The sequence below is a fragment of the Stegostoma tigrinum genome, chromosome 20 (assembly GCF_030684315.1).
Source record: "Stegostoma tigrinum isolate sSteTig4 chromosome 20, sSteTig4.hap1, whole genome shotgun sequence".
In the NCBI taxonomy this organism is placed as follows: Eukaryota; Metazoa; Chordata; class Chondrichthyes; order Orectolobiformes; family Stegostomatidae; genus Stegostoma; species Stegostoma tigrinum.
In genome coordinates this window covers 8,396,913-8,418,105 of record NC_081373.1, presented here as the reverse complement: position 1 = coordinate 8,418,105, position 21,193 = coordinate 8,396,913, and the positions used below count along the sequence as shown (strand labels likewise).

At 41.6% G+C, this 21,193-nt stretch overlaps 1 protein-coding gene across 3 annotated transcripts in view; it reads right to left on the bottom strand.

Moving 5' to 3' along the window:
* The window catches only part of LOC125462011 (metal transporter CNNM2-like), a 202,860-nt gene that overhangs the window by 9,291 nt on the left and 172,376 nt on the right, over positions 1-21,193 (bottom strand). The window contains exons 6-7 of one of the 3 annotated variants that reach the window (XM_048551476.2): positions 19,285-19,347; positions 627-805 (exon numbers count right to left, since the gene is read on the bottom strand). In XM_048551476.2, coding sequence (XP_048407433.1) covers positions 627-805; positions 19,285-19,347 — 242 coding nt within the window. Of the gene's footprint in view, positions 1-626; positions 806-18,971; positions 19,022-19,284; positions 19,348-21,193 lie in introns of those variants that run through there. The other 2 variants (XM_059652974.1, XM_048551477.2) reach the window with 2 other exon arrangements.

Sequence of the window (21,193 nt, the reverse complement as noted above, 5' to 3'; positions counted from 1 at the left end):
AGCTAATATCTATGTTGGGCATGAAAAGGTTATCTTGAAAAGTCCAAAACTAATGAGTGATACGAACTACCTTACATTTAAAGCTGGTTGCAAGATCCTTTTTAAATAATCTGATCAATTAGCATCAATAAAAGGTAAAAGTCACGCACCACTATTCATGCTTAAGTTACATTCATCTACGTGAATCCAATTATGTTTTAACAAGTTTACATACTGCATTTTAATTGCTAGCAATTTTAAAGCATCAGATTCTGGGCTACTTTTTCTGTGTACTAATTAATAGGGCAGCTATTTTAAGACTGCAATAAAAATAACACTTCAGAAGGCAAGTAACAGCTTTGATACCTAAAAATTGATTCCAATTCTCAAGACATAAAGATTCACAGACTTGAGTACGACTTAAACAAACCAATTAAATTTCAAAACTCAAATTAGTAAGCACCAATTTTAATATCCAAGGCAGACTGAACCGGTGATTTTGACTGAATCTAATTATTTTGGGAAAGTACATTTACTGCAAAAACAGAATTGGATCTGAGAGATCAATTTTTTTTTTAACCTATTTTCAGTTACTGTGCATATTCTGTGAAACTGGATTTCAAAGGAATAATCAGACTTAGACTTACCTTTACAAATTGTAAGTCAGTCAGAGCCCGCACAGAATAGTCAGGAACATACATCTGAAGCAAAGAGTTTAGCTGACTGTTGTTGCTCCCCATCTGCGATGTTATCGCGTCAATACGATCACCTCGATTCAAAGAATCTGAATGATTTAAGCCACATGTTCGAGGTGGAGATCGGTTATCTGAGCAAAAGAAAGAAAAAAAGCTGTAAAGTTGAAATTGGCTGGCATTTTGACATGTACAATTATTCATGCATTCAGAAGTAATATTTTGGGATTAGAATTCAAATCTAACCTCTGAATAGCCTTGTAGGGAGGTTATGTTTAAAGGATTCAGCTTGGCAGACATATGGGATCACTTACTCTACACTACATATTTGCACAAAAGTTTGTCATTTCAAGCTTGGGTGGTTATATCAAAATTCGCTGATAGCTATATCCGGGATAATAATACTTACATGAACCGTTTTACCAATTAATTTGGACAATATTGAACGATTCTGTTTTCTTAGAGAATTAAACCGCTCCTCTTGTGTTTAATATTGATAATCTCTGCTCATCTGCTGCTGATAGCTCATCTAGAGCATAGAACATGGAAAAGTACAGCACAGTACATGCCCTTCGGCCCACGATGTTGTGCCGTGGAATAATCCAAAATCACCCTGTATCCCATACCTCCTGACTTTATGAATGAGCCTGTGTGGGGAACCTTATCAAATGCCTTGCTGAAGTCCATGTATACCACATCCACTGCTCAACCCTCATCAACCTATCTCGGGACTTCCTCAAAGAACTAAATAAGATTTGTAAGGCAAGACCTGCTCCTCACAAAGCCATGCTGACTCCCTTTGATCATGCTAATCTTTTCCAAACAGTCATAAATCCTATCCCTCAGAATTCTTTCCAAAACCTTGCTGACCACAGACGTAAGACTGACTGGTCTGCAATTTCCAGGGACTTCCCTATTCCCTTTCTTGAAAAGAGGAACTACATTTGCCTCCCTCCAATCTTCCAGTATGACTCCTGTGGAGAGTGAGGAAGCAAAGATCTTGGCCAGCGGCTTAGCAACCTCCTTACTCGCTTCCCGGAGCAACCTAGGATAAATCTGGTCTGGCCCTTGGGGACTTATCAATCTTAATGTTTGCCAAAATTTCCAGCACATCAACTTCCTCAATCTTGATCTGTTCAAGCCTGTTTTCCTGCTCCTCAAAGTTCTCATTCACAACAAGGACCCTTTCCTTAGTGAAAACCGAAGCAAAAAACTCATTTAGGGCCTCCCCTATCTGCTCAGACCCCACGCACAAGTTTCCTACGCTATCCCTGATCAGCCCTATCTTCTCCCTGATCATTCTCTTATTCCTCATGTATGAGTAAACTACCTTCAGGTTCTCCCTAATCCTCCCTGCCAAGCATTTTTCGTGCCCCCTCCTGGCCCTCCTCAGTCCATTTTTGAGCTCCTTCCAAGCAAGCCTGTAATCCTCTAAAGCTGTGCTAGACCCTTGCTTCCTCCACCTTACGTACGCTGCTTTTTTCTTTTTGACGAGATGCACCTCTGTTCCCGTCATCCAAGGCTCCTTAATCTTACCCTTCTTACCTGTCTCAGAGGAACAAATTTATGCATCTATATCATTTGACTCCAGAAATATGATTGGACTCACCATATCAATACAGTGGCTACAAGAACAAGACAGAAACCAGGAATACTACCGTGATTAACTCACCTCCTTCCAGCATCTACTAGGCACAAGTCAGGACCGTGATGGAATACTCCACTTGCTTGTGAGTGCAGCTCCAACAGTATTTATGATAGCTATATAGCTTCTGGATGTGAGTTTGCTCGCTGAGCTGGAAAGTTAGGTTTCAGACGTTTCGTCACCATTCTAGGTAACATCATCAGTGAGCCTCGGATGAAGCGCTGGTGTTATGTCCCGCTTTCTATTTATCTGGTTAGGTTTCCTTGGGTTGGTGATGTTATTTCCTGCATTGATGTCATTTCCTGTTCTTTTTCTCAGAGGATGGTAGATTGGCTCCAAATCAATGTGTTTGTTGATGGAGTTCCAGTTGGAATGCCATACCTCTAGGAATTCTCGTGCGTGTCTCTGTTTGGCTTGTCCTAGGATGGATGTGTTGTCCCAATCAAAGGGTATTCCTCATCTGTATGTAAGGATACTAGTGATAGTGGGTCATGTCGTTTTGTGGCTAGTTGATGTTCATGTATCCTGGTGGCTAGTTTTCTGCCTGTTTGTCACCTAAACAGATAAATAGAAAGCGGGACATAACACCAGCGCTTCACTGGAGGCTCACTGATGATGTTACCTAAAATGGTGACGAAACGTCTGAAAACTAACCTTCCAGCTCAGCGAGCAAACTCACATCTAAAAACTCAACCTGAGCTACAAATCTTCTCAAATCTCGCTAGCTACATAGCTATCATAAATTTACTCAGAGTTCCAACAACCTCCATACTCTGGAGTAGTAAATTCCACAGATTCACAAACCTTTGAGAGAAGTAGTTTCTCTTTATCTCCATTCTGAATCTGCTACCCCTTATCCCAAAATTACGAACTTGTTCTGGATTGCCCCATGAGGAAACATCCTCCCTGTCCATTTTGTCAATCCCCTTTAGCATCTTATGTATCTCATTTACATGTCCTCTCATCCTTCTAAATTCCAGAGACAGTACAGGCCTATACTGCAGAATCTCTCTTCATTAAACCTTCATCTCTGCAATCAGTGTAGTCACTTTCTCTCAACCGCCTCCAATAGAACTAAATTCTTCAAGTAAGGGGACCAAAATTGTATGCAATACTCAAAGTACGTTCTCATTAATGCCTTGTAGTTGCAACCTTTAGTGACATGTCATTTTGTATGTTTTAATCCCCATTTTAACAGTTTATTTAATAATCTCAATTTGACTGCCTCCCTGTAATTTCTCACCTCTTCATAAAAATGCAGCCACATATTCATAACTATCCTCACCCTGGCCAGCTCATGTGACACCTCGATTCTGACTGTTCTGATTACGAGCAGTCAAGACAGTAGACAGGGGTAAATTATTCCATTGATGAATGGGCTGATAACAACAGCACATTGAAATAAAGTGAAAAGCAGTAGAAATATGAAGAGTAAATATTTTTATGCAACAGGTTGTTAGGATCCAGAGTTCATTGCTCGAGTGTATTGGAGAGCAGATTAAATCATGGCCTTCAAAGGCAAATTGGATAAGTACTTAAACAGTAATAAAATGATGGGCAACAAAGCCGGTGTTTAAGATGAGTCAGGTTTCTCCATTCATTGAAGCAGTGCGAATACAATGGTTGTGGGGGGAGGGGGTGTGATGGTGGGGAAATGGCCTCTTTCTATTACAGCACTTCACATACAGGTTTAGAAACATCCTTATCCCCACAGTCCTATATATCTATAAGCAGTTTTTGGAGACAGACTATTGCGTATATAGAAGTTGAATTTCTTCGGGAGATGTTCTAATCAAATCATAAATATCTATCACAAGCACAGTGGCTGAATGCTGCCTATCTTTATGTTGGAATTTTAGATTGAAATAACATGATGGCAACTAAATACTGAAAGATACTCAAATCTGCTGTAAATAATAAAAAAAAGTGTATATTTATGTCTCCACTGAGGCAACCACTCTGCACATTCAAAAGTGCAATGACCAAGCAATTTGCACAAATGGATGACACCAGCAACTTGGAAAGTTTTCTTGAGTGCTTTGGATGCAGTAGTTAAGCTTTGAATTCTTGCAGGATGAGGTTCCTTGCTGATGCCGTATGAGATTTTGGTTAATGTCACACAACATTTTTCACACGACTTTATATGACCTCACACACAGACGGCTATAGAATCTTCATTCTTTGTACATTAATCAAATCCCTGTTAGTCATGATTACACTCTACATTTTTAAGATGCCGAAATTATTTGGGTAAGTGACATGACCTATCTCCCATAACATTGTTTTTTGATGGGTAAACAATTGGTAATGATTTGAAACAACTTTTCAATCCTTAATATGGACTGCAATGAAATATGTCCAGAGTTTAAACCTCAACATTTACTTTATTTTCACTGCGTACTGACTGACCAATTAAAATAGGTCCTGCAGTCAAATCTCCAACAAGGATTAAACAGAGATTTAATGTATTAATTTGCTAACATATCACATTTTCTGATGATTGCTTGTATCTTTTTATGGAACCAAACATCTTACGTAAGAGTCAAAACATGTTCAGTGTCTCAGGTTCATACAGCAAACAAAGAGGCCATTCAACGCATGAATCTGTGCCAGCTCCTTTACAGAGCAATCTATTTAGTCCCATTTAATTTTTCTTTCCTGCACTTTGTATTCTATGCCTTAATTGTGAATCCCAGGATCCCACATGCTTTTTACTGAACCTGTCCTGCCATCTTCAAAGATGCGTGCACATGTATTTCCAAATTTTCCTTTCCTTCCTCTCCCTTTAACATTGTACTATTTAGCATGCATTACCTTTCCTCATTGAATTTCATCTGCCCTGTGTCTGCCCATTCAACTGGCCCACCCAAGTTCTTTTGAAGGCCTCCAGACTACTCAGGGTTTTGTTTGATTAAAACAATTTGCAAATGACAAGGTGGGACTGAGTACATAGACGCAGTGAGTACAAGGGAATAGTAACTTGACTTGAGTAAAGATTTAATGGGCAGCAGAAGGAACAGATAAAGTTTATAAAGGAGGCTAACTAAAATGGATTCAGAAGCAAGGTGGGTTCTTTCAGATGTAGAAATTTCAAATTGCAGATGTTGTATCAGCCATGCACCTCTGCTAAAAATCTCTAATAATTTTTTTTAAGTGTTTCAGAAGTTGGAAGTTTGTGTGTGGACCCTGTGGAGATTGGAGAGGTGCCAAATGATTATTTCTCATCTGTTTTCACTGAGGAACAGGAGAATATTGCAGAGGAGATGACTGAGTTACGGGCTACTAGAATTGAAAGGATTAAGGTTAGTAAGGAGGAGGTGTTATCAATTCTAGAAGGTGTGAAGGTAGATAAATCCCCTGAGCCAGATGGTATTTTTCTGAGGATTGTCTGGGAAGCTAGGAAGGAGGTGGCGGAGCCTTTGGCCTTGATCTTTCAGTCTTCATTGTCTACAGGTTTAGTACCAGAGGACTGGAGGATTGCAAATGTTGTGCGCCCTTGTTCAAGAAGGACAGTAGGGATGACCCAGGTAATTACAGACCTGTGAGTCGGTTGTAGGAACAATTTTGGAAAGGATTATGACAGATAGGATTTATAATCATCTAGCAAGCAATAATTTGATTGGAGATAGTCAGCATGGATTCGTCAAGGGCAGGTCGTGTCTCACAAACCTCACTGAGTTTTTTGAGAAGGTGACCAAGCATGTGGGTGAGGGTAGGGCAGGTGACGTGGTGTACATGGACTTCAGTAAAGCCTTTGATAAGGTTCCACATGGTAGGCTATTGGAGAAAATACAGAGGCACGGGATTGAGGGAGATTTAGCAGTTTGGATTAGAAACTGGCTTTCTGTAAGGAGGCAACGAGTGGTGGTTGATGGAAAATATTCAGCCTGGAGTCAGGTCACTAGTGGTGTGCCTCAAGGGTCTGTTTTGGGACCACTGCTGTTTGTCATTTTTATAAATGACTTGGACGCAGGCATAGGTGGATGGGTTAGTAAGTTTGCAGATGACACTGAAGTCGGTGGAGTGGTGGACAGTGTGGAAGAATGTTGCAGGTTGCAGGGAGGCTTGGATAAACTGCAGAATTGGGCCGAAAGGTGGCAAATGGAGTTTAACATGGATAAATGTGAGGTGATTCACTTTGGGAGGAATAATAGGAAGGCAGAATACCGGGTCAATGGAAAGATTCTTGGCAGTGTAGATGTGCAGAGGGATCTTGGTGTCCATGTACATAGATCCCTGAAAGTTGCCACCCAGGTTGATAGTGCTGTTAAGAAGGCTTATGGTGTTTTAGGTTTATTGGTAGAGGGATTGAGTTCCGGAGCCGTGATGTCATGATGCAATTGTACAAAACACTAGTGCAGCCTCATTTGGAATATTGCGTGCAGTTCTGGTCACCCCATTACAGGAAAGATGTGGAAGCATTGGAAAAGGTGCAGAGGAGATTTACCAGGATGTTGCCTGGTCTGGAACGCAGGCACTATGAAGCAAGGCTGAGGGACTTAGGTCTGTTCTCATTGGAGAGAAGGAGGCAAAGAGGGGATTTAATAGAGACATACAAGATGATCAGAGGATTAGACAGTGTGGACAGTGAGAGTCTTTTTCCGTGGATGATGACTTCGGCTTATACAAGGGGGCATAGCTACAAATTGAGGGGTGATAGATTTAAGACAGATGTCAGAGGCAGTATTTTTTACTCAGAGAGTGGTAAGGGCGTGGAACGCCCTGCCTGCCAATGTAATTAACTAAGCCATATTAGGGGCATTTAAACAGTCCTTGGATAAGCATATGGATAATGATGGGATAGTGTAGGGGGAGGGGCTTAGATTAGTTCACAGGTCGGAGCAGCATCGAGGGACGAAGGGCCTGTTCTGCACTGTATTGTTCTATGTTTTATGTTCTATGAACATGTAGCAGAGTTGTAGACAGTCTGGAACATTAAGGGAGAATGATTTATGGAGTGAGGGTATTCAAACGGTACTCACTCCTTAGGTTGGCAGTTGTTGAAAAGAATGGTGATTATACAATAGGGGATGACAAAGTTGGTTGGAATTAGGAGATAATAGGCAAGGTAAAGGGAACATAACTTGATACAATTTGGCAAATAGGAACATAAGGATCTCTACTGGGGCCTCAGCTCTTTGCTAAATTAATGGCTGGGACATAGGAAAAGGCAGGAATCCTCAAGATTTCTAACCGAATTGAATCATTTATTGTCACGTATATGCAATGTGAAAATACAGTGACAAGTGTGTACCTTTGCCGTACATGTATGGCGCCATACACTTTCTTTTCTTATTCTAAAAGACAGAGTCTAACTTTGCTTTCCACCGCCAGCGTCCCACTCAGGGCTTTGTGGCCCTCGCCAGGCCTCTGCCAGGGTCCCGCTCCGGGCTTTCCGGTCCTCGTCGGGCCTCTGCCAGGGTCCTGCTCCGGGCTCTCCAGCCCTCGCCGCGCCTCTGCCAGGGTCCTGTTCCTGGCTTTCCGGTCCTCATCGGGCCTCTGCCAGGGGCCTGCTCCTGGCTTTCCGGCCCTCGCCGTGTCTCTGCCAGAATCCCGCTTCAGGCTGCCTCACTGGCCTGATCTTGCTGGCCCACTCTGGGTCTGCCACTGTCAACCCAGCCCACGTTCGAGGCGCTGTTACTGCAGGGCACAACCTGCACGTTCAGCTCCCACCACATGGTTCCCAGTCATGACCCAGCTCCTTCCCGACTCCTTAGGGAGGTAGTTAAAATGGATGGGGAGGGGATAGAATTACTAGAGGGAGAGAGAAGGGAGAAAACATTCCCAGCCTCTCCAGTCACTGCTCATAACTGAGGACTTTTCACCCTTAGCAACATCTTGGTGCAAAAGAGATTCACCATCTCTAGTGCAATCATATGTTTTCAACCATGAGGCCAGTATGACATCAGCAAGTTACCCTTTATTTACACGTGCACAGTGCACTGACTGCAGTAGCTAGCTTGGAGTCAGTCCATGAATGGAGGGTATTCTGAATCCCCTGTTTATTTGTCACCCAGGACTCCCTGGTTGACACAGGTTACCAACCGCAATCAAGGATCTCAGTCAACAAAATTCACCTGGTTCCAATCACTACAATCCCAAAACCCGTGAAGCTCAGAAGTATAAAATAGAAAAATATGTAACTGGCACACAAAATACACACAGCCAAATATATTCTTTTAAAATGTCAGTTACAAGATTAATTTTGGTTGGTACACCAGGAAACAACCTCTTTGCAATGTAGTCACAGTAATAGGAAATTTGACAGGCAGAGGGATGTGATGATTATTTGCAGTTCAGACTAAGTCTTGGATGTTACAAGTTAGATTATCAACACAGTTACAGTTAAAGATGATGAGCTTTCAACAAGTTCTGATAAAAGGTCATTGATGTGAAATATAATTCTCTTCCTCTCTCCACAGGCCATAGCTCATAGTCTTACAGCATAGAAACAAGCCCTTCAGCTCACCATGTCTATGCCAACCAAACTACACTAATCCTATTTACCCACAGAAAAACCAGAAGAACTACCAATACTGTAAATCAGAATCAAAACCAGAAATTGCTGGAAAAGCTCAGCAGGTCTGGTAGCAACTGTGGAGAAAAATCAAAGTTAATATTTCGGGTTTACTGACCCTTCAAAGAAACAAAGAAACCTACAGCACAGGAACAGGCCCTTCGGCCCTCCGAGCCTGCGCCGATCAAGATCCTCTGTCTAACCTGTCATCTATTTTCTAACAGTCTGTGTCCATTTCCTCGTTGCCCATCCATGTACCTGTCCAAATATATCTTAAAAGACGCTAACGTGTCCGCGTCTACCACCTCCGCTGGCAATGTGTTCCAGGCACCCACCACCCTCTGTGTAAAGAACTTTCCACACATATCTCCCTTAAAAACTTTCCTCCTCTCACTTTGAACTCATGACTCTTAGTAATTGAGTCCCCCACTCTGGGAAAAAGCTTTTTGCTATCCACCCTCTATATACCCCTCATGATTTTGTAGACCTCAATCAGGTCCTCCCTCAATCTCCGTCTTTCTAATGAAAATAATCCTAATCTATTCAACCTCTCTTCATAGCTAGCACCCTCTATACCAAGCAACATCCTGGTGAACCTCCTCAGCACCCTCTCCAAAGCATCCACATCCTTTTGGTAACGTGGCGACCAGAACTGTACACAGTACTCCAAATGTGGCCGAACCAAAGTCCTATACAACTGTAACATGACCTGCCAACTCTTGTACTCAATACCCCGCCCAATGAAGGAAAGCATGCCATATGCCTTCTTGACTACCCTATTGACCTGCATTGTCACCTTCAGGGAACAATGGACCTGAACACCCAGATCTCTCTGTTCATCAATTTTCCCCAGGACTTTTCCATTTACTGTATAGTTCACCCTTGAATTTGATCTTCCAAAATGCATCACCTTGCATTTGCCCGGATTGAACTACATCTGCCATTTATCTGCCCAACCCTCCAGTCTATCTATATTCTGCTGTAATTTCTGACAGTCCACTTCACTATCTGCTACTCCACCAATCTTAGTGTCATCGGCAAACTTGCTGATCAGAGCACCTACACCTTCCTCCAGATCATTTACATATATCACAAACAACAGTGGTCCCAGCACAGATCCCTGTGGAACACCACTGGTCACAGGTCTCCAATTTGAGAAACTCCCTTCTACTACTACCCTCTGTCTCCTGTTGCCCAGCCAGTTTTTTTATTCATCTAGCTAGCACACCCTGGACCCCATGTGACTTCACTTTCTCCATCAGCCTGTCATGGGGAACCTTATCAAACGCCTTACTGAAGTCCATGTATAAGACAACTACAGCCTTTCCGTCATCAATCAACTTTGTCACGTCCTCAAAGAATTCTATTAAGTTGGTAAGACATGACATTCCCTGTACAAAACCATGTTGCCGATCACTGATAAGCCCATTTTCTTCCAAATAGGAATAGATCCTATCCCTCAGTATCTTCTCCAGTAGCTTCCCTACCACTGACGTCAGGCTCACCGGTTGATAATTACCTGGATTATCCTTGCTGCCCTTTTTAAACAAGGGGACAACATTAGCAAGTCTCCAGTCCTCTGGGACCTCATCCGTGTCTAAGGACACTGCAAAGATATCTGTTAGGGCCCCAGCTATTTCCTCTCTCGCTTCCCTCAGTAATCTGGGATAGATCCCATCCGGACCTGGGGACTCGTCCACCTTAATGTCTTTTAGCATACCTAACACTTCCTCCTTCCTTATGTCAACTTGACCTGGACTAAGCAAACATCTATCCCTAACTTCAACATCCGTCATGTCCCTCTCCTTGGTGAATACCGATGCAAAGTACTCGTTAAGAATGTCACCCATTTTCTCTGACTCAGCGCATAACTTTCCTTCTTTGTCCTTAAGTAGGCCAATCCTTTCTCTAGTTACCCTCTTGCTCTTTATATATGAAAAGGCGGCTTTGGGATTTTCCTTAACCATGTTTGCCAGCAATATCTCACGTCCTCTCTTAGCCCTCTTAATCCCTTTTTTCAGATTCTCTCTACATTCCAGATATTCTTGCAAAGCTTCATCTGTCTTCAGTCACCTCGACCTCATGTATGTTTCCTTTTTTCTCTTGGCTAGTCTCACAGTTTCACCTGTCATCCATGGCTCCCTAATCTTGCCTTTTCTATTCCTCATTTTCACAGGAACATGTCTCTTCTGCACACTAATAAACCTCTCCTTAAAAGCCTCCCACATATCAAATGTGGATTTACCTTCAAACAGTTTCTCCCAATCTACATTCCTCAGATCCTGCTGAATCTTGGTATAGTCGGCCTTCCCCCAGTTTAGTCCTCTTCCTTTAGGACCACTCCTATCCTTGTCCATGAGTATTGTAAAACTTACGGAATTGTGGTCGCTATTTCCAAAGTAGTCCCCTACTGTAATATCAACCACCTGACCGGGTTCACTCCCTAGCACCAGGTCCAGTATGGCCCTTTCTCGAGTTGGACTACATACATACTGCTCTAGAAAACCCTCCTGGACACACCTTACAAATTCTGCTCCATCTTGACCCCTAACACTGAGTGAATCCCAGTCAATGTTGGGAAAATTAAAATCTCCCATCACCACCATCCTGTTTCTCCTACACCTTTCATTATCTGTTTACATATTTGTACCTCTATCTTACGCTCGCTGTTGGGAGGCCTGTAGTACAGCCTCAGCATTGCTACCACACCCTTCCTATTTCTGAGTTCTACCCATATTACCTCTCTGCTCGAGTCCTCCGTGGGGCCCTCCTTCAGTGCGGTTGTGATATTGTCTTTGACCATTACTGCAACTCCTCCACCCCTTTTACCTCCCTCTCTATCCCGCCTGAAGCATCGCTATCCTGGGACAACTAGTTGCCAGTCATGCCCTTCCCTCAACCAAGTCTCAGTAATAGCAATAACATCATACCTCCAGGTACCGATCCAAGCCCTAAGCTTATGTGCCTTGTCTACTACACTTCTCGCATTAAAACAAATGCACCTCAGACCACCTGTCCCTTTGTGTTCATCATCTGCTCCCCGACTACTATTCCCTTTAGTCACACTGACTCCATAATCTTGTTCCCTACAGGCTTTCATTTCTACCTCTTTTCTGTCCAATATTTGGTTCCCATCCCCCTGACACATTTCCTCCGACCCTTCCCATTTACCTGCCCTTGGTCCATAGCCTGCTATGCTCCGTCATTTTAAGTGTTCGTCCTGATGCTTCTTAAATATTGCGGCAGCATCCTCTCAAGCAGTGCGCTCAGTGTTTCTACCACCCCCTACATGAGAAACATTTTCCGCTTATCGCCTCTAAACTGGTTACTTATCTTGTACTTATTCCCTCTGATCTTAGACACATCTGTCGCGGGGAAAAGATTTTCACGATATACCTTGTCTGTGCTTCTCATAATTTTATATACCTCAATCAGTTCCCCCTCAGCCTCATTTGCACCAAGAAAACATTCTCAGCCTCTCCAGTCACTCCTCATAAGACTTTTCATCCTTAGCAACATCCTGTGCACAGCAGATTCATCATCTCCAGTGCAATCATATGCTTTCAACACTGTGGTGACCAGAACCGCACATTGTATTCCATCTGTGGCCCGAGAAATGTTTTAAACAGTTGTAGCAAGATTTCCTTGTTCCCATATTCTATGTCCCAGCTCGTGAAGGAAAACATCCCTTAAGCCTTCTTTACCACCCCTCTCCCTGCACTGACACCGTCAAGGATCTACGGACTTGTACTCTGAATTCTCTTTGTTCCTCAGTACTCAGAGACTGCCAGACCTGAGTATTTTCTGTTATTTCGGATCTCTGGCATCTGAATTACTTGCGTTTGCTTCAAGGATAATATTTTCAAATCATTTCTGGATCCACATTCCAAAATAGGGGAGGAGAAAGGATAGAGAGCTCAGCATCTGGTTAAATGGGTAACAACAGTAACAGGATTTTTATTCTGATTTGTTTTATTTTGTGGCAGGGCAAAAGTTTGAGAAAAATATGTTTAAGGAATGAAAATATCCTGATAAAAGAGTCAGGGAATGCATGGGGGTGGGGGCTCGAGAGACAGCAAGAAGCTAATGGGCAAGAACAAACAACAATCCTAGGTACAGATAATAAAGAAAAATGCTTTTCTTTCCATTTTTAGAAACTTACATTTATTACATTGTCTCAGTATCAGAGGAAGTGACAGCCCAGTGGTATGACAGCTATACAGTTAATTCAGAGACCCAGGTTTGAATCCTGCCATGGCAGTTGGTGGAGTTTAAATTCAATATAAAATCTGGAATTAAGAGTCTAATGATGACACTGAATCCATCTGGTTCACTAAAGAATAATTTGTTTAGGGATAGTCAGCACGGTTTTGTGAAGGGTAGGTCGTGCCTCACAAACCTTATTGAGTTCTTTGAGAAGGTGACCAAACAGGTAGATGAGAGTAAACCAGTTGATGTGGTATATATGGATTTCAGCAAGGCGTTCGATAAGGTTCCCCACAGTAGGCTATTGTACAAAATGCAGAGGAATGGGAATGTAGGAGATATAGCAGTTTGGATCAGAAATTGGCTTGCTGAAAGAAGACAGAGGGTGGTAGTTGATGGGAAATGTTCACCCTGGTGACCAGTTACTAGTGGTGTACCGCAAGGGTCGGTGTTGGGTCCACTGCTGTTTGTCATTTTTATAAATGACCTGGATGAGGGCGTAGAAGGATGGGTTGGTAAATTTGCAGACGACACTAAGGTCAGTAGAGTTGTGGATAGTGACGAAGGATGCTGTAGGTTACAGAGAGACATAGATAAGCTGCAGAGCTGGGCTGAGAGGTGGCAAATGGAGTTTAATGCGGACAAGTGTGAGGTGATGCACTTTGGTAGGAGTAACCGGAAGGCAAAGTACTGGGCTAATGGTGAGATTCTTGGTAGTGTAGATGAGCAGAGAGATCTCGGTGTCCATGTACACAAATCCTTAAAAGTTGCCACCCAGGTTGACAGGGCTGTTAGGAAGGCATACAGTGTTTTAGCTTTTATTAATAGAGGGATCGAGTTCCGGAACCAAGAGGTTATGCTGCAGCCGTACAAAACTCTGGTGCGGCCGCACTTGGAGTATTGCGTACAGTTCTGGTCACCACATTATGAGAAGGATGTGGAAGCTTTGGAAAGGGTGCAGAGGAGATTTATTAGGATGTTGCCTGGTATGGAGGGAAGGTCTTACGAGGAAAGGCTGAGGGACTTGAGGCTGTTTTCGTTAGAGAGAAGGTGGTTGAGAGGTGACTTAATTGAGGCATATAAAATAATCAAAGGGTTAGATAGGGAGAGCCTTTTTCCTAGGATGGTGTTGGCGAGCACGAGGGGGCATAGCTTTAAATTGAGGGGTGAAAGATATAGGACAGATGTCAGAGATAGTTTCTTTACCCAGAGAGTAGTAAGGCAATGGAACGCTTTGCCTGCAACGGTAGTAGGTTCGCCAACTTTAAGTACATTTAAGTCGTCATGGGACAAGCATATGGACGTACATGGAATAGTGTAGATTAGATGAGCTTCAGATTGGTCTGACAGGTCAGCACAACATCGAGAGCTGAAGGACCTGTACTGTGCTGTAATGTTCTATGTTCTATGTCCTTTAAGGAAGAAATCTGCCATCCCATTTGGTCTGACCTACATGTGACCCCAGACCCACAGCAATGTGGTTGTGTCTTTACTGCCCTCTGGGCAATTAGGGATGTGCAATAAATGCTGGCCTAGTCAGCAACATCGTCATCCTGTGAATGATTTTAAGAAAGTTTTAAAAAACATTTTAAGTGTACTTCATTACTGATTCATTAATTGAGCTTAAAATATAGCTGAAATAAAAAACTGTAGCCAACTGTTGGCATTTTAAGAGTTAATAATCAAAAATGCAACTCTTGTGATGTAAGTACACATGTTATTATAGGACTGGAAAGCAAATAGTCTTTCCATCCCATATATGGTACAACCTCTCCACATGTCATCGTATGTCAAATTCCAGTCACATTATTTTGAAATATTCTGACAATGCACAACTTTTCCATGCATAAAATTAGCATGCATACATTATTTTAAAATTCTCAGACAGGACTTGATCATAACAATTTCAACCTTTCTTACTATTTCCAATAAAGACTGGCTAGTTTTATCTTAGCAGAAGAAAACAGAAAAGGAACAAATAAGGGCATACCCTTCAACTGCAATATTTTGCTACTATTCCTACAGAGATTAGTTTATCTATAATGTTGATGACTCAGGCAGGTTCCAGAAAACAGAACATCACTGCAGAAGCAACGAACAACTTAAGTACAGAGAAATTGAAAAATTCCCAAGACTTACAAATAACCTTTTGCTCCTGGACAAAACAAATTCCTTCCGCTCACTGGGACACTTTATTAATTAGGGAATGCAAAAAAACACCAGCAGTACTTCTGGCTGAAGTGGATTGATTACTAATACAACCAGGAACACCATTTATTGGAAATTCAGGATAAATCTTTTGACGCAAAAAGTGTATTCCACAGCCATACTTCATGACCAAGGCATCATTTTGTGCCATTTTGTTACAGGAAGAAAACTCAGCAAGTTGGTCCTCAGCTCAACTCACAGGAATAAACATAAACATGGCAACGTGCAATTGAGACAATGGCATGGCTCAGTCTTTCTTTATGAAGTCACAAAAACGTAAGAGGGACCAGAACTTAAAAAATAGTAAAACAGAGATAGCTCTCTTTTGAATGATGCCATTCTTCAGAAATCATTATTGATTTTGACATGCGGATATGTCTGGCGATTGGAACAAAAATTAACGTGACAACCAGCTGGTTTACATTAACTTCTACGATGGTCTCCAATGACACAAGCCACCGTGTGTTTGGAGAAATTCAGTGTTTCAACTTTATTGAATGCACCAAGTCAAAAATGGCTTTGATGCTATATAACCTACTTCTGCTCCTAACATATGAAGATATATATGACCGGTAGGCCATTCAGTTCCTCAAATCCACTCTGCTATTCAACACAATCATGGCTGACCAGATTGAAAGCTTGTGTTTGATAACTTTTTAATCCACTCACTTAACAAAAATTTCTTCTCTCAAGAAGGTAGTGAATCCACAAAATTCCTTATTACAGAGAGTGGTCAAGATTGGGTCATTAATACATTCAAGGCAGAGACAGATTTTTTCATCAGTAAGGGAATCAAGGACAATGGGGAAAAGGCAGGAAGTGGAGTTGAAGATCATCAGATCAGTCATGATCTTGCTGTCTGACAGAGAGCTTTGATGGCCTGAAAACTTTACTCATTCACTTTTGTCTTAGAGACCTTATGAAGAATCTATCTACCTGTGCCTTAAAAATAGTCAGACTCTTTTTTCATCATCCTTCCAGGAAGAGAGTTCCAAAGACTCAAGATAATCAGGGAGGAAAAAAAAACACCAATCTTCTTAAATGGGTGATCTTTAGTTTTAAAAATTGTGACCCTTAATTCCAGATTCTCCCACGAGAGAAAACATCCTCTACACATTTATCCTGTCAAACTCTGCAGGATCTTAAACTTCTACTCTTACTCTTCTAAACTCCTGCAGACAAGCCTGGACTGTCCAACCTTTCCTTATAAAATAACCCACTCTGATGTTGTTAAACTTGAGAAGGTGCAGAAAAGATTTACAAGGATGTTGCCAGATTGGATGGTTTGAGTTATAGGGAGAGGCTGAATAGGCTGGGGCATCTTTCCCTGCAGTGTCAGACGCTATGGGGTGATCTCATAGAGGTTTATAAAATCGTGAGGGGCATGGATAAGGCGAATAGCCAAGATCTTTTTTTCTAGGGTAGGGGAGTCCAAAACTAGAGGACATAGGTTTAAGGTGAGAGGGGAAAGATTTAGAGAAGAACAAAGAACAATACAGCTCAGGAACAGGCCTTTCGGCCCTCCAAGCCTGTGCCAACACATTTTGCCCTTCCATACTAAAACTGTCTTCACCTACAGGATCTATATCCCTATATTCCCTTCCTATTCATAAAAGGGCTTGAGGGGTAACCTTTTCCACACAGAGGGTAGTGTGTATATGCAATGAGCAGGAAGTGGTGGAAGTGGATATAATTAGAGCATTTAAATGGCATCTGGATGGGAACATGAATAGGAAGGGTTTAGAGGGAAATGGGCCAAATGCTGGCAAATGGGTCAAACCCAGATTGGGTTGTCTGATCGGCATGGATGAGTTGGACTGAATGGTCTGTTTCCATGCTGTATGAATCTATAACTCCATTAGTCCAGTAGGCCTTTACTGAACTGCCGCCAAAGCACTTATAATCTTCCTGACCAACGCTGTGCAGAGTGCTCCAGATATGGTCTCACCACTGTCCTTAATAACTGTTTATATTCAATTTTCCTCACGATAAATGGTAACATTTAACTTAATTTCCTAATTACTTTCTGCACCTGCACAATTACCTTTTGTGATTCATGTACCAAGATATCCAGGTCCCCCTGCAAGCTGTCACCTTTAAATAATACACTCCTTTTTATTCTTCTTGCCACATTTTCCAACATTATACCCCACAGTTAGGTCAGGTCCAGTCTTGAGTGCACATATACACTGCCACTTAATATATTTCTCAATAAAGCTAATTTGTGACTGTAAATACTTTCTTACATTGTAATAGACAGGAAAGCTGTGGGTTCAATATTAAAATAATGAAAACATCTAGGTAAGGGATCCTCCTTGTTGCATTGGTTAATTTACTTCTGGCTTATAAAATACAAAATTATTACAATTAATCAAGTCTATTCTTTAAACTATGGTGAAATCAGCAACTTACATTTACACAGTGCCTTTAAATGTAGTAAAATGCCCCAAAGCATTTCACAGGAGTGTTGGCAATGTTGACAAAGCACTTTAGGACATAAACATTCAGACGACCACAAGGTTTTGCTAAATATTTTGCCATACATATGCTGTGATTCAAGCTGATGGTCCGTACTCCCCTGAACTACATCCAAAGTGATTCAACATGCCTTTAGTTACTTCTGGGCTGAACTTCCAAGGCATAGATGATCCTGGTATCAGGATGAATATTGGTTAGGAACAACCTCTCATACACTTCAGTTGATCCTTCTTTGCACCTTCTGTTGCTGTAACACTATATTCAACATTCTGTTCTATTACCCTGACATACTTATGCAGGATATGATTTGTCTGGATAGTACGAAGAACAATACTTTTCACTGTCTCTCAGTACATGTGACAAGAATAAATCAAATCGAAAACAATAGGACAGAAGACTTTGGAGGTTCCTGGAGACAGAAAGTCAAGAAAGTTTCAGGGGGTCTGCCTGATTAAGGATGGCAACCTTAATTAGGTCTTTCAGAGGGCACATCGTTGCAGCCCACTGGAAGGGCAGTTGGCAACCTTCACAGTGTGGGTGATGCTTAGTCATTAGCACGAGTAGTTGCAGCCCTCTGGGGGCACCTTCAATGCCAGGGTAGCAGCTACTTCGTAGCAGGGTGAGTATTAGCAGAGTCATTAATCACCATGCAGCCTATAACTGCATGCCTGCCTTTGTGAAATATTGCTGAAAAATAACATTAAACCCTCAAAAAGATTTACATCTCAGACATCCCATTACGCGTCTGTCTCCAATGTATTTTCCAGTTCCTAGCACAACAAAGCATCCTGCATGTCATTAGTAGTATCTCTTGGGGTCTAGATAATTAAAGATAAGTTTATTAGCATCCTTAAATGGGTTCCCATCACTGCCAGAAATGTTACCTTCAAACCTGCTGCTCTGTCTCCAGGTGAGGACTTATGGTAAAGCCAACCTACCACACATCTTTAATAAAAATAAAGGACTGAAGATGTTGGAAACCCAAAACACAAAAAGCAGAAATTGCTGGAGAAACTCAGCAGGTCTGGCAGCATCTGTGGACAGAAAACAAACAGAGTTAATGTTTGCAGTTCCAAAAACAGGGTTCAGAACTGGTTAAAGGGTCACAGGACATGAAATGTTAACTTGGTTTTCTCTTTACAGATGCTGCCATACCTGCAGACTTTCTCCAGCGATTTCTGTATTTTGTTTGTTCCACCACTCAGAACCTTCTCATGCATGTGTCTCCAAAGCCACCTCTGCAGGCCTGGAAATTTTCAGCTCAATGCAGCCATTTCACTCCATAGTACTGTTATTCTAGATATGCAGCACATGTTTTGAACAAGTAAAACACGGAGAAACTGTAAAAGCTGAAGAACTGATGGCTGAGAACTTTATGATTAGATTGTAACTTTAGGATTCTTTATACCGCATATGTTCTGCAACAGATTGCAATGATTGATTGTATTTTGGACATATTGAAAAGATTTAAATGTTACACTGGATTAAATTTTATTATTTATTCGTGTGCCAACTGCAAATTTAACAAGCAGAGCAAGGACATACTGGTATAAATTTACCTGGTGAACCAGCCAGTGATTCAGTTCTGCTGACAGCAAAGGTACGAGACAGAGACAAAGGAACTATATGGGAAGTGAAAAATTAAAACAAAAAAATTAATAGTGATAAAATATTTGACATACTTGTATGTATTAATTAAGGCAACAGAATTCTGGTAAAGTCAGCATCAATAAATCAGATTATATACAATATATTGTCTTACAAATCTCTAACACAAACCATACAATATTATACATTTTCCAATCTCTCACTTACTGAAAAGTTTTAGAACAAGTTGTCATCTCAATCTTGTCAATATAAATTCAAGTGATTAAAATAAGTCATTTTTAAAAAATAAACAGTTTCTAATTTTCTCCACTTGTCCTGAAAAATAGACCTCTTGGGTAGGGTACTGTTTCACAGGCAACCTTCAACAAGGCCTAGGATGGGGTGCATCAGAACCCGATAACGAGGATCCAGGTTTCTAAGGGGCCCACAATGCTTGGGTCTGCAGGCGGGCAAGCAGAAACACCAGGGCTGTAATCGCTTCCCCTGCTCTGCAGGCAACTGGCATATTTCACATACAAAACCTGAGAGCCGCCATCAATATGTTACTGTGGATGGAATGTCAAGTTGAACAGATGTGCATTCTAGCAAATTTCAGCATTAGATATTTTGCCGATCTGAGTTCAGATGGAATGGTACAGTCCAAGGACCAGCACTTGAACTATTCTGGCCTAATCGGTTTAACACCATCCAATGGACATTCTCTTTAGGAAAAGCTAGCAACTATTGCTCATCCCTACTTGCCCCAGAGAAGGTGGGAGTGAGCTGACATGCTGAACCATTACTGTCCTTGGAATCCAACAAAATCCACAGTGTCATTAGGAGTAGATTTCCAGGACTTTGACCCAGCAATAGTGGAGGAATGATGGCCTGCTTCGAAGTCAGGATGGAGTGTGGCCTGAAGGGAAACTTGAAAGTGGTGGCGATCCCAAGCATCTGAATCTCTTGATCTTCTATGTGACAGAGGTCACAGATTTAGATGGTGGTGTTGAAAAAGATTAGAGTGCACCCTGCGGATGATGCACTCTGCTGTCACTGTATGTCAGTTGTGAAGGAAGTGAATATTGAGCAGGTGCCAATGAACCAGGCTGCTTTGTTCTGGAGAGTGTTGTGCTTTTTTCAGTGCTTTTGGAGAAAGACCCAACCAGATAAGGTACTTCTTCAAAGTCCTTTTGAACATTACTCTTCTTATATTGTTATGTGTCAGCTTCAAAGTTACATCATAGATCTTAATATAATTTAGCTAAGTCTTAGAAAAAAGGCCCTATCCATAGTGCATAACAGCACCAAGACTACAAAGAGGACAAAGACCAAATAAATCAAAAACAGTGAATAGGGATGCTATAAAAAAGGTCTAATTACAAAGTTATAAAATTCTATTGTTTTATAAAATACAATGAGGTGTAATCAATGCATGCTCTGTCACCTGATATTGCAGCATGTACAGTTACTATTAGACAACTTTCAAATCAGTTTCCCCTTCAATTTCAGCTCGTGTTAGTTCAGGTCAATTGGAAGAACTGAAAATGACAGTTGAGCAAGTTATAAATGCAACTGAAACCTTCGGAGGAGTAAGCAAAACCAGGTATCAACTTGATAGTTATATTTGTGATATTAAAGTTGAATATCGAGCATGTCCCAGGCATTGTGTTTAAGTGCAGTTGTTAATAATCTTAAATTCTGAACACTAAAGGAGACATAGTTGACATGAAACATTAATTCTATTTCACTCTCCAAAGCTGCTGGAAGACCAGCTGCAGTATTTCCAGTAATTTATTTCAGATATCCAGTGCCTGCAGTGTTTTACTTTTATTTTAGAGATTAATTGGGTACTGTGTCTCCCATATTAAGACACTTGGAAAG